The sequence below is a fragment of the Aedes albopictus genome, chromosome 2 (assembly GCF_035046485.1).
Source record: "Aedes albopictus strain Foshan chromosome 2, AalbF5, whole genome shotgun sequence".
NCBI lineage: Eukaryota > Metazoa > Arthropoda > Insecta > Diptera > Culicidae > Aedes > Aedes albopictus.
Window position 1 is genome coordinate 302777109 of NC_085137.1, and position 14096 is coordinate 302791204.

General features: G+C 36.7%; 1 protein-coding gene across 1 annotated transcript; it reads left to right on the forward strand.

Moving 5' to 3' along the window:
* Window positions 1-5085: 5085 nt before the first annotated feature.
* Window positions 5086-5888, forward strand: LOC115270218 (COMM domain-containing protein 3). The gene is made up of 2 exons (XM_029879477.2): window positions 5086-5288; window positions 5362-5888. Exons 1-2 carry the CDS (start codon window positions 5180-5182, stop codon window positions 5787-5789), a joined length of 537 nt encoding a protein of 178 aa, XP_029735337.1. The 5' UTR covers window positions 5086-5179; the 3' UTR covers window positions 5790-5888.
* Window positions 5889-14096: the final 8208 nt, after the last annotated feature.

The window sequence follows — 14096 nt, forward strand, 5'->3', positions numbered from 1 at the left end:
TCCAGGTTTATGAACTTTGGGAAGTCCTTTTATTCTTGGCAATGAAGGGTTAGATTCTTTCAGGCTTTTAATGACGCTTCCTAAAACTGGTGTAGACTCTTTGAGAGTTTTGTCAACACGTCTTACTAATCCTGGAAGAGGATCAGTACGTTGTTTTCGGTAAGGTCCATTTTGAATCTTGTTATTCATTATTTCATCATAGTCCTCTTTGTTCATGATTACTGTTTTGTTTCCTTTGTCAGCTTTCAGATAGAAAACTGGTTTCTGGTTAAGTTCTTTGATTATTCGTTGTTCTTTCAGGTGTTCTTTGTTCAATTTGTTTTGTTGTGTGTTTTGAATAGTGTTAGCTGTTTGTGTTCTGATTTCTTGAATCTGTGGTGTCTGTAAATTGTTCGTGTTGATAGCTGTTTCAATGTCGATTATGGTTTGTGTTGAATCTGGTTTAGAGTGTACTGCGTAGTTAAGACCTTTGTTGAGAAGGGTCAACTGTTCTTCCGTAAACTGTTCGGAAGAGCGATTGACCACTAACCCAGTCAGTTCTTGTGTTGTGTTTTGTGGTTGTGTAGAAGAACATGTAAACTTCGGATTTTGCATCTTTAATGCTTTAAGTTTTTTATCTAGTAATTTCCTTTTTCTTTCTGATTCACAAAATTCTGCAACTTTTACTTTTGTTAGAAAATTAGGGAAAGATTCAGGATAATCTTTCGCTAACTTTAAATGGAGAGAATAACATTCCAAAGTTTTCATGTTGATCTTGCTGTGTAGTTTTTTAATGCTTTCTTTGATGAGTGTTTGTTCAAGTGTCTTTACTATGTTGGGGTTTGTGGCTGTTTTAACTTTTACTTTGTGACTTACGGGAGTAAGCCTGTACTTTATACACTTCTTGAAAAACGCGATATCCTTGTGTAATCCTGCGATGGTCTTCTTCAACTCGATGAACTTATTCGGCTCTGACTTTGGCTTGGTTGCCATCTTCACTTTACTATTACTTTAGAGCTTTTAGTAGAACTTGTTACTTCAGACTCTAGTTTAATTTAAAAAACACTTCACTAATACTTCACTTTTGCAAAAGAAAAATAAAAAATGAATAACTCTTTTAAAGAAAAACTAGAAAGGACGAGCAAATTCCTTTTAATTCTACTACTGTGCTTATCTTCGGACAGATAGGCCTATTTCGTCTGTGACTTACAGACTTCTTCAGTGTCAAGTGTTCGACTGAAGAAAACCTCGCATTCGTTGTGGTATTTATACTAGGAGTGTATGTGTAGGTACGTGTGTGGGTAAAAGTGTAGGTATAAAAAAAATGTAGGTACAAAATTGTAGGTACAGATTTGTAAAAAAGGGGGTGTATCTACCTGTTAGAAAACAGGGTGTCAATAAGATACCTAAAACTAGGAAAATTCCTACCGATTTGGTAGGTAGTCAATTGGTGTTTGTTATTTTTTTTTTTTTTTTTTTTTTTTTTTTCCTGCCGATTTGGTAGGTAGTCAATTTGTGTTTTGTGTATTGTGTAATGTTTTGTGTGTGTTAGGTAAAAATTTAAACAGCCACGTGTACCCATTGCCCTGATCCTTGTTAAGTAGTTTTTTATTGTTTTGTTTGTAAATTTCTAAACTTTCTGCAACGTCAAGTTTCCATGGGTTTGTAATGTGTCGTAAGAGTTTAATATTTGAAGTATTCAAAAAATGTCCTTCATTGAAAATATGTTCAGCAACTTTAGATTTAAAATGATGAATGAGTCCCTTGTCTGTGTCTTTGTGTGCTTTTGATACTTCCGTTATGTGTTCTTTGAATCGTGTGTTAAGTGTGCGTTTTGTTTGTCCTATGTATATTTTGTCACAGTGATTACATGTTACTTTGTAAACACCAGATTTTGTTAAGTTGTCCAACGGGTCTTTCGTAGATCCTAAGAGAGTTTGAAGTTGGTTAGCTTTGCTTGTGAAAACTAATTCAAAACCAAACTTTCTGAGAATTGGTCGGAGTTTTTTGGTGTCATTGTTGTAGTTCACAGTTATCCGTTTAAGTGTAGGTTCTGTCCGTGTCAGTGTAGTCAAAGAACGTCTGTATTGTTGTTGTGTCTTTTTGTTGATGATCTGTTGTATTGTTTGTTTTGTGTAACCGTTCAACTGTGCTGTTTCGAAAATGTAATTAAGTTCTTTCGTTTTTCCTGTTTCACTAAGTGGAAGTGTCTGCATTCGGTGTATCATGTGATTGAAGGATGCAATTTTGTGTTGATGTGAGTGATTTGATGAATTTGGAATAGTGCGTTGAGTGTGTGTCGGTTTTCTGTAAATTTCGAAGGAAAGTGTTGATTCTTGTTTTACGATGAGTATGTCCAAAAATGGTAGTTGGTTGTTCTGTTCAATTTCACAAGTGAATTCGATGTTTTTGTGTGCATTATTGATATTGTTCAAGATTTCAGGTAAAAGATGTTTCTTAACAATGCTAAACACGTCGTCAACGTATCTCCACCAGACTTCAGGAAGCTGTTTGTTGTTTTCTAAGCGTTTTTCCAAATTTGCCATAAAAATTTCACTTAAAAATGGAGAAAGTGGATTGCCCATGGGGGCACCATTAAGTTGTTTGTAGGTTTCATTTCTGAACGAAAAATAATTTTCTTCCATACAAAGTTTGGTTAATTTGATGTATGTACGAACTTTCTTAATCCAATCTGAATCTTCATATTGGTTCAGAAGCCAATCTTCTAGTAGGTTAATGGCCTCTTTAACTGGAATGCTTGGAAATAGTGATTTAACGTCGAATGAAACTAAAATTTCATCGTCGTTAACGGATAAATTCTGTACTAGTTCTGTGAATTGTTCGGAATTCTTGACAGATCTACTGTGAAATTTTTTAGGCATGTTTTGGAATTCTTGTACTAAATATTTGGCAATTTTGTGTGTAGGTGAACCAATGGCTGAAACAATCTCACGCATTTCATTTCCAGGTTTATGAACTTTGGGAAGTCCTTTTATTCTTGGCAATGAAGGGTTAGATTCTTTCAGGCTTTTAATGACGCTTCCTAAAACTGGTGTAGACTCTTTGAGAGTTTTGTCAACACGTCTTACTAATCCTGGAAGAGGATCAGTACGTTGTTTTCGGTAAGGTCCATTTTGAATCTTGTTATTCATTATTTCATCATAGTCCTCTTTGTTCATGATTACTGTTTTGTTTCCTTTGTCAGCTTTCAGATAGAAAACTGGTTTCTGGTTAAGTTCTTTGATTATTCGTTGTTCTTTCAGGTGTTCTTTGTTCAATTTGTTTTGTTGTGTGTTTTGAATAGTGTTAGCTGTTTGTGTTCTGATTTCTTGAATCTGTGGTGTCTGTAAATTGTTCGTGTTGATAGCTGTTTCAATGTCGATTATGGTTTGTGTTGAATCTGGTTTAGAGTGTACTGCGTAGTTAAGACCTTTGTTGAGAAGGGTCAACTGTTCTTCCGTAAACTGTTCGGAAGAGCGATTGACCACTAACCCAGTCAGTTCTTGTGTTGTGTTTTGTGGTTGTGTAGAAGAACATGTAAACTTCGGATTTTGCATCTTTAATGCTTTAAGTTTTTTATCTAGTAATTTCCTTTTTCTTTCTGATTCACAAAATTCTGCAACTTTTACTTTTGTTAGAAAATTAGGGAAAGATTCAGGATAATCTTTCGCTAACTTTAAATGGAGAGAATAACATTCCAAAGTTTTCATGTTGATCTTGCTGTGTAGTTTTTTTATGCTTTCTTTGATGAGTGTTTGTTCAAGTGTCTTTACTATGTTGGGGTTTGTGGCTGTTTTAACTTTTACTTTGTGACTTACGGGAGTAAGCCTGTACTTTATACACTTCTTGAGAAACGCGATATCCTTGTGTAATCCTGCGACAAACACCAATTGACTACCTACCAAATCGGTAGGAATTTTCCTAGTTTTAGGTATCTTATTGACACCCTGTTTTCTAACAGGTAGATACACCCCCTTTTTTACAAATCTGTACCTACAATTTTGTACCTACATTTTTTTTATACCTACACTTTTACCCACACACGTACCTACACATACACTCCTAGTATAAATACCACAACGAATGCGAGGTTTTCTTCAGTCGAACACTTGACACTGAAGAAGTCTGTAAGTCACAGACGAAATAGGCCTATCTGTCCGAAGATAAGCACAGTAGTAGAGTTAAAAGGAATTTGCTCGTCCTTTCTAGTTTTTCTTTAAAAGAGTTATTCATTTTTTATTTTTCTTTTGCAAAAGTGAAGTATTAGTGAAGTGTTTTTTAAATTAAACTAGAGTCTGAAGAAAAAACCTTACAAGAGTTTGGCTCTTCCGTCCATAACTCAGTTCAGAAGCCGAATCTCCAAGATGTGACACAAGTCTAAGAACCTGTAGAGTTGGTCTGTCAAACAACTTCTTCAAACTGTGTTGTGATATGCAATATTATTAAGACTGGCCAAGTGATACTCGCAGGTTGGAATATTATGTACTTTGACAACGTCAAATATCACAGCCCAAAACTAAGCCTCCGAAACGGTCTATAGGTAAACTAGCCATACTGTTGTTCAGCGATCCAAAACATTCTTGTATCAAAGTCTCTTAAATAAAGACAAATCAATCAATCAATCAATTCTTGTATAACTGTTTATTTATTGCTTATTGAGTAAGTTCAAGAAACTATTCTTTGTATAATTGAAAAGTTATCAAGATTTGATCAAAGATTAGTCGCAAAAATCGATCAGGAGTAATAGTTTTACAAAAAAAAAATGTTTGAAGTTATTTAATTGATTCAATATTATGAAATAGTATTAACAAGTGGATGTAATTGTGATAAATATAAACAGCTAAGATTGGTCGAAAATCAACCGATAAACATGGGATGAAGAAAAAGTTAAAATCTACTAAGCCTTAACATTTATCCTAGTTATGAGTAATTTGACACTAGTTCTGTTCAATAAGGTTGATTAAAATTGGTCGAAGTTGCTGCATTCGTCAACAATTGAATAAAAGCAGGAGCAGGATCCCATACAAAATCATAACAATGCAGTGTCCTATACATACACACAAGTATATGCCGGACTTCAAATATAGTGATATAAAATTCATCACCTAGGTGCATTCGTGAGTGACTGTTGTTATGGTTGCTTGACCAGACAAAACAATTTGATGTACTGTTTTGTATATTTGTTGCATTCAAAAGAAGTATGGAGCTTTCCGGAGTTGTTCAAAACGAATTGCGAAATTTAACAAAACTGGATAATGCTACAAAGGTGATCAACAAAGCCTTCGAGACAATAGTGAATCCTGCAAAAGGTAATATAGAAGTAACACGCTATTCATTATGCATTGTTGATTGGGTGATTGTTTTCATGTCTTCCACCAATAGAACCTATCGCCGGAAGTGAGCAATATGCTTTAGCGACGGTACTAGTGTTGGCCTGCAAGTACGACTATGATGACCAACAGTTGCGTGAATTACTCGAACGATACATCTTGAATGTAGATATCGTCGAGAGAATAGTGACAAAATATTCGCTATTTCGTGATACATACACCCCAAAGAATGCAGAATACGGTATAGCGCTGCCCCATGTAACCGATGCTAATTGGACGCTCCGTTCTGATTTATCATCCTCGAGTTATTCCGTATCGGCTGGAAATCTCAGCTTTAGCATCGAACTAGAGTCATTCAACCGTGACAGAAATGAAAAAGAGCCTGCCATACGATTCACATGTACACCGGAAGAACTGCAATTGTTTATCAATAAATTGAAGGATATAGAATTGAATTGCGATAAACTCGCAAAACAGTAATATCGATAGAATTTGCCATCAATTAATGATAATATTCACTCTTCCTGCGCACCTGTATTATTTTTACGAAAATAGACAACCTGCTATTACTGATTTAAACCTAACTTTAACTAAGAATACGGGGTCATGCATGAGGCCAAGTATCTAATGCAAGTCCAAAAATTCACATCGTCCATAAAACACCGTGGAACTAAAGTGTCTCTAGTATACCAAAGTGGCGAATCCTTGTAGTTTTGACAGGTTTCCTGCTCGATGATTGGAATTATGGGGATGACAGCAAATGGACTGTTCTAATTTTGACGTTTTCCTCTTTGTTTTATCCAGGCTCGTTACGTGGAACTAGCACCGTCTTTAAGGAAAAAATGGATCAAAAATAGATAATCTAGGACTGTTTGTTAAATAACAAAAGCAATTAAAGTCGCGCAAACTTGTAATTCGGTTGATATATTTTCTTCTATTACGTAATGACCGTTTAGCAAGAAAGCTTCACATTGAATGATTTTTCTATTAAACTACAAATGATTTAAAATGGCAGTCTGTGGTTGTTCAGGCCAGAGAGGGAGCAGACACGTCAAACTCGAACAAACTGCGCCTAGGGAAGTGGAACCATCTCGGCAGGGGTCCTATTTTGGGCACTTTTCTGCTATTACTCCAAGGTTGCGATCATTCATTTGCAAAGATTTACATTTATTTGCTATTATCTCAGTTCAGAAGCATGCTATCGAAAAACAATGTATGGATGAATTTAACCTTGTAATTTTATCTGAAAGTTTGCCGAATAACATTGGGGTCGCAAACGTATACCAAAGCCGTGAGCGAGCTGTGAAGGCAACTCTCCACGCGGTGAATGTAAATTACATTCACGCGCTGTGGAAAGTTGCCTTCACAGCTCGCTCACGACTTTGGTATACCATATATGCGTGTATGCATATATGCATGTGGGACCCCAATGTTATTCGGCAAACTTTTTTTTAACTACAGTAATGTTCCGATTTTATCACGCCCTCCGCATGTCAGTCCTTTAGTTTTCATCAATTTACTGTTACATTGAAGAACAAGTGTTTCCTCTCTTTTTCAAGATGGATGTTGAAGGCGTGTTTTGCGACGTTTAAAATATTGAAAATGCGTATAGATTTTGTAGTATATTTAAAAGCATTTTTGCAAAGGTGCGTGATAAAATCGGAACAATACTGTACAAGGTTAAATTCATCCACACATTGTTTTTCGATAGCATGCTTCTGAACTGAGATAATAGCAAATGAATGTAAATATTTGCAAATGAATGGTCGCAACCTTGTATTACTCAGCCAATTCTGAACCAACTGAAACAATTTTTGGAACGCGATGAGATACGTATAGTATCTAGCCGTGTACAAAATTTCAAGTGAATTGGTTTGGAATTTACTGAGTTATAGCGAAGAGTGCCCAAAATATCTCTCTATGTTCTGCCTTTCAGCAGTAGTTTGATGATGATCTTAAATGAATTGGTCAAAGTTTGACCGTTAGATAATAAGAACTAAAAGTTCGTAGCAAAATGGGGCTGACAAAATCTGGTCTGTACTGTAGCTACTTTAATTTGCGGGAAAAATCGCCAAAAAGCAAATTGAAAAAATGTATGGCGAAAAGCATCTAAAGATGAATTTCTTGCAGTGGAACACAATTTCGGAAAAAAATATTGGTACAGATTATGCACAATGATGACCGCTTTGATGCTTACCAAATATATTTTCGGAAAAAGCTTTTCATATCGAGAAAATCATGTTTAGATGTTTTTCGCCATATACAGGGGGTGGCCAACATGTTTGAGATAGATAACTTTTTTTCTCTCACAAAAAAGTTCAAAACGCTGTAATCCCAAATTTTGAGTGTTTGTTAACCTACTATATGTGCATCATTGGTACAATTTTGAGCTCGATTGGTTAATATTTGGCGAAGCTAGGATCGTTATCGCAAAACACTATTTTTTAGACAACTTATTTTTGATCTGTCATATCTCAGAAACCTGTGAACTAAATTTAATAAACTTTCGAACGTTTATTAACAATACATTGATGCTTCTTATGTTATTAAAACACACGTCTTTTTGAACGTTGAAAAAAGTTATCATGGATTGAAAGTTTTTGGATCTTTCTTGAAAAAATATGATTTTTTTTACATCAATGTCATTAAATTTTAGTGTTGTTATCCAAAGATGTTTTGCTTTTTTTCTCAAGATACCTCTAATAAGGTGTATTAAAGCCTATTTGAATTGAGAGAATAACACATTTAGTAATTTTTGTATGATATTGTAAATTTGACATATTTTCCTCTATATGGGTGAAAATGTCAAACCGGTATAACTTCGTTCATCATGAGAAAATATTACATTTTATAGCGTCGTATGAAGTATCAATGTATTGTTGATAAATGTTATAAATTTCATTAAATTCGGTTCACTGGTATCCGAGATATGACATTTCAAAAATTAGTTGTCTAAAAAATAGTGTTTTACCAGAACGATTCTAATTTCGCGAAAGATAAACCAATCGAGCTCAAATTTATACCAATCATGCACATATAATAGGTAAACACACAGTCAAAATTTGAGAATTTTTGACGCACTCTATGAAAAGTTACAGCATGTTGAACATTTTTGCGAGTGAAAAAAAATTGCCTATCCCAAACATTTTGGCCATGCCCTGTAGAATAAAATGATTTTACTCCTTCTGACAACTGTGAACGTGTCCCATGCGGGTAATCCATTGATGTATTTGCTACAATTGGTTTTGATGTATGTTGGAATCCTCAACAAAAAATATGTCTAGTGTTCAGTGTACATATTTATCGCATAAGAGGCCGTCCATTAATTACGTAAGGGTTTATGGAGGGAGGGGGGGTTTGAGAAATCTTACGCGCCATACAAACATATTTGAGCTTTCATACTAAATATCTTACAAAGGGGGTGGGGGTGTCGAAAAATCGTGAAAAATGCCTTACGTAATAAATGGACATCCCCTTTATGAACCATCTCCTCATTTTATTTATTTAGTTAACATCAAATTCATGATAATACTGAATCAACAATTTGCCGCCATAACACTCGATTTGCAGCTGCAGCTCTCCAACGTCGGTCACGCCCAACACTCGCCAGATCACGCTCCACCAGGTCCGCCCATTGTGCTCTCTGCGCTCCACGCCTTCTTGTACCAACCGGATGGTTAGCAAACACCAACTTTGCAAGGGTTGTTGTCCGGCATTCTTGCAACATGCCCTGTCCACCGTATCCTTCCAGCTTTGGCCACTTTCTGGATGCTGGTTTCGCCGTAAAGTGCAGCGAGCTCGTGGTTCATCCTTCTCCGCCACACAACGTTCTCCTGCCGCCGAAGATCGTCCTTAGCACCCGTCGCACGAAAACTCCGAGTGCTTGCAGGTCCTCCTCGAGCATCGTCCATGTCTCGTATCCGTAGAGAACCACCGGTCTTATTACTGTCTTGTTCTTGGTACATTTGGTGCGGGGTGAATCTTTTATGACCGCAGTTTCTTCTGGAGCCCATAGTAGGCACGACTTCCACTGATGATGCGCCTTCGTATTTCACGGCTCACGTTATTGTCAGCCGTTAGCAAGGAACCAAGGTAGATGAATTCTTCTACCACCTCGAAAGTATCCCCGTTTATCGTAACATTGCTGCCAAGGCTTGTCCTGTCTCGCTCAGTCCCACCTACCAGCATGTACTTTGTCTTAGCCGCATTCACCACCAGTCCGACCTTTGCTGCTTCACATTTCAGGCGGGTGTACTGTTCTGCCACCGTTCCAAATGTTCTAGCAATAATATCCATGTCATCTGCAAAACAGACAAATTGGCTGGATTTCGTAAAGATCGTACCCCGACTGTTGAGCCCGGCTCGTCGCATAACACCTTCCAGGGCGATGTTGAATAGGTAGTAGGCAGGAAAGTCCATCACCTTGTCGTAGTCCCCGTCGAGATTCGAATGAACTGGATAGTTCACCCGAAATCCTTATGCAGTTCTGCACACCGTCCATCGTTGCTCTTATCAGTCTAGTCAGCTTCCCGGGAAAGCTGTTCTCGTCCATAATTTTCCATAGCTGTGTGCGGTCGATACTGTCGTATGCCGCTCTGAAGTAGATGAACAGGTGATGCGTTGGGACCTGGTATTCACGGCATTTCTGGAGGATTTGCCGTACGGTGAAGATCTGGAGCATCTCCTACGGATGCTTTCAAACAAGTCATCGCATACTGCACTTCAAAAGGCCTTCCCCTAATTGTTGGCAGTGATGCTTATGATCACCATATCATTTGAGGCAGCTCATACATTAACTTGAGAGACTCTAGTTTTTTTTTTCTTCCAAACCATATGCGATAATCTGCTCAGCTGGAAACACCTGGACAGGGAGTTCCAGGTAGCGTAGGGTTGAGATGCGTCTTATTCTTATATAACAAAAGCCAGGACTACTCTTTCTTAGACTCACTAAACAACATTCCCGTGACCGCTTTTCGCATTAGCTCGTTTCTTATGGCTGGTCCTTACCACTCCCTTTGTCCTCGGAAGGCAGGCAGTGCAACCAACTGCACAGCAAGTATCAAGAACTAATACCGCGTGCGCAGCGATTTGACCTTCCCGTAAGTAAGGCCCTATAGGCTCTAGGTTGATTTAGCTTATTATCACTACAACTTTTTTGAACACTTACTTCGTAAACTTCGTGTTTCAGTATAAGCCTCGGTACCTACACCATCTGGGATCTCTTTACTGGTTTGGTTGCAGCCAAATTTCATGGTTACTCACCATCTATTGACGCTCCAAGTGATTTAGATGATTCGGTTACCATACTACAACGGCCTTCATAATGGAAGCGTTCGAAGAAGCTTGCACTCTGCGGTCTGTGAAAATCGCAAGGGGAGCCCTCAGGTGGAACTCGGCAGATCGTCTCACAAACGTTACCAAAGAACTCATCGATCTGCTAAACGATCCGACTATTTCCAGTTTTAGTGAAATCAATTGGTTGAATAAACTCCTAGCGAAGTCTAAGGATTTCCGAGTGAACGAACTTCGTTTGCTTCATTTGAAGTTATGGAATGCCTATTCAGTACACACTTCCCCGGATGTGTAGATATTACATCTACGGATGAACCTGATGTATTTTTCTAGAAGTTATGGTTCTCTGGCCTTGGTTCGAAATATCGTAACTATAGAATCGGTCCTAAATACTGCTTTCAAATCTCCAGGAGCGAATGGGACATATCCTATTTTGATATTGAAGAGATTTGATCATTTCGAACATGTTTAAACAAAAAAAACTACATGTTTGTAGTTTTGCTACAGAGTAGGGGGATTAGGGGCATAATGGACACCCGGGGCGAAATGGACACCCCTGTTTTTGTCGAAACCGTTGACTTTTATGTAAAACTTTTAATGCATAAGTGTAAAGGAACAAGTCATTGTTCTATTTCTCAAAAGTGTCATTAATATTCCCTCAGAATAATGAAAATATCATTGAAATTGAAATATGTTTTTCATATGGTGGATTTCTTATAATTTCGAAGCAGCAGCAAATAAGGTACTACACGTGTTTGAGTGTGTCCACCATAAAACAAATAAAATGTTAGCAGGGGTATTAGGGGCATAATGGACACCCTAAGCAAATGAGTATGTTAGGCCTGTATAACAGACAAAAACTTAACATATTATTAGTTGGCTTACAACTTTAACTTGTTTCCTACGTATTTCAATCATTTACAGCTGGTAGAATGTCATTATTGTGAAGAAATAATGAATTGAAAACCGTGTGTTTTTTGGGGCTGGCAGGAAAGGTACGGGGCGAAATGAACACCCATCGGGGCATAATGGACACCCCTGCATATTTTATGCTGTATCTTTGAGAATATCGACCAGTTGAGTAATTTGCCAACGGAGATCAATACCACAGATATAATACTCCATCTTAAACGAGTTTACATAACTTCAAAGTTAATTAAATAAATTTTTGGCTAAAATAATCGGATTGATTTTTTTCAAACTCTCTAAAACGCCTAACAGTATGCAACGCGCATACATCCATTCATAATTGCCAGTGTTCATTTCGCCCCGAATAGACTACAACATTGAAATTGCTATTTTAAGTGTGTTCTGATCAAAAATATAATACTTCATCCATTGCCAAATCTACGTATTTATTTATTTATTTATTTATTTACTCAGTTTCGTCAAACAACGTAGACTAGTACATATTCATACAGTTTTTGTTTCATTTCTTAAAGCTATAGTACATATTGTTAATAAAATACATATAAGAAAATATATAAATAGTGTATGCTGGTGGATGTGTGTATAATTTGTGCTTTTTAAATATTTTAAGTACTACTACTGATGTTATTTCTTATAGTGTTAAAATATTTCTTTAAATTATGCCGCGACATAGTTAAGCCAATAGTTTCACAGTGTTGATTATAAATGTTCATGATTTGATTCAAAGGTTCATTTTTGGCATAGTTTGTGCGACTATGGGTAGTTTTAAACAAGTGTCGATTTCGCAATTGCCGTGAGGGTATGTAAAAGTTTAATTTTGATAAGATTTCAGTTGAATCAATTCGCTGCGAAACGATGTCGTTAACAAATAAAACCATTGCAGTTTCACGACGCTGTTTCAGTGTTTGAATATTGATAAGCCTAAAGCCTGTATCCGCAATAATCGGGACACAAAAGTACGGCAGTAACTCTGTACTAAGTCAATAAAAATTGGCCAAAAATTAACTGAGAACTCTTTGATATATGTTTATTATTTGTGCAAAATTTCATAAAAATTGATGCATTACTTTTAACTGTGGATAAGAAACAAACAGACGACGTTTTTAAGATTTTGTACAATCATCACCAATTTTCATTCGCATACTAGATGGTTCTTTTCCGCTACAATTCAAAGTTCTGTGAGGATAATTATGAAACTTCGTGAGCAGTTATGATACTTATAGAGACACTTTCTTGCAAAATTTCATCAACTTTTATCAATTGGATTGAAAGTTACTGGTGTTGATAGGGGACAGTGTTAGTGAAAATGTTTCATGTTTTTTATGTGCGATGTTTGCCCATTCATAACTTTTGAATGTCTCTGTCAATTTTCATGAAATTTTCACAGAAGGTAGTTGATTATGTGTATATTATGCCTGCAAAATTGGATGATTATTGGTGTAGTACTTTCAACAATACAATCGAAACAATAAGGGGTGCTCACTAATTGTTGTCTGAAGGGCTGAAATCACGGTCAGCCCCAATATTTGTTTCGTCTATAAAATTGTTGATAGTGCATCGATTTTTTTTGAAATTTTGCCTATGTAAGTAAAGTAGATTGAGAGGTTTGTGTTCAAAATTTCAGTCATTTTCTTTATCAAATTAAAAAGTTACAGCGCTGACAAGCTAAACCAGGGGCTGTACAAAATTCAATTGCTCGCGTTCTAGTGTTTTATTGCTACAACAAAAGGTACTTCACCGATTCACATGGAATTTTGCAGGTGAAATGAACACATCTTAAGATATTATCAGGCAAAATTTGAGCAATTTTAATGTATCTATTGCAGAGTTACAGCCGTATTTCTGTGTCACTTAGTTTGTTTGCCGAATGTCAGCAAAATGATTGCCGAGATTTGCACAGCCGAGTACTCAGCAATCATCTCGGCAAAAGTTCAAGTTGCTGAGCGATCGGCAATCTTACATTTTAATGAAATGTCAAATGTTGCTGAAATACTCGGCAAATATTTTGCTGATTGATCGGCAAAAAATCAAAACAAAACACGGATTGCTGATTAATCAGTAAACTTAAACTTGTAATACATTTCCGAATAATGAAATTCTTTTTAAATCAATTATAACTAATGACAAGACAGTTACCTGAAATTCAACAACGTTTATTTGTCACTGAATCAAATTAATCTTCATTCTGCTACATAATTCGTCGCATGCATTTCATTGATTGTGATGCTGTAGTTCATCAAAAAGGTTTCCGGCAAGGCGTCTGCAACAAAAATTGAAAATCTGTTAATGTGCACTCACGCAGCACAACACTAAATCTTACCATCTTTTATTGATGCTTAAAGATTCTACGCTCACTGGAACACGGAAGTTCAACGTAAAATCGCTTATAATCTTAACTAAAACTTTGCTAAGCAGGAGGCAGGCACTCTCGGGAAACACTTGGAAACAAGATGGTGACGATGGAGAGTGCATTCGAGTGACAGCTGCCTTACTGATTGTCAGCAAAACGTAATGCATTTACCGAAATCTCGTCAAACGCAATTGCTGATTCCGGCAAAATCAATG

What these genes read in the sequence shown, in the direction of transcription:
- LOC115270218 (XM_029879477.2), top strand. Translation starts at nt 5,180, where the DNA reads ATGGAGCTTTCCGGAGTTGTTCAAAACGAATTGCGAAATTTAACAAAA. An exon ending in AATAGTGAATCCTGCAAAAG is followed by an intron (nt 5,289 to 5,361) that starts GTAATATAGAAG and finishes TTCCACCAATAG; the next exon opens with AACCTATCGCCGGAAGTGAG.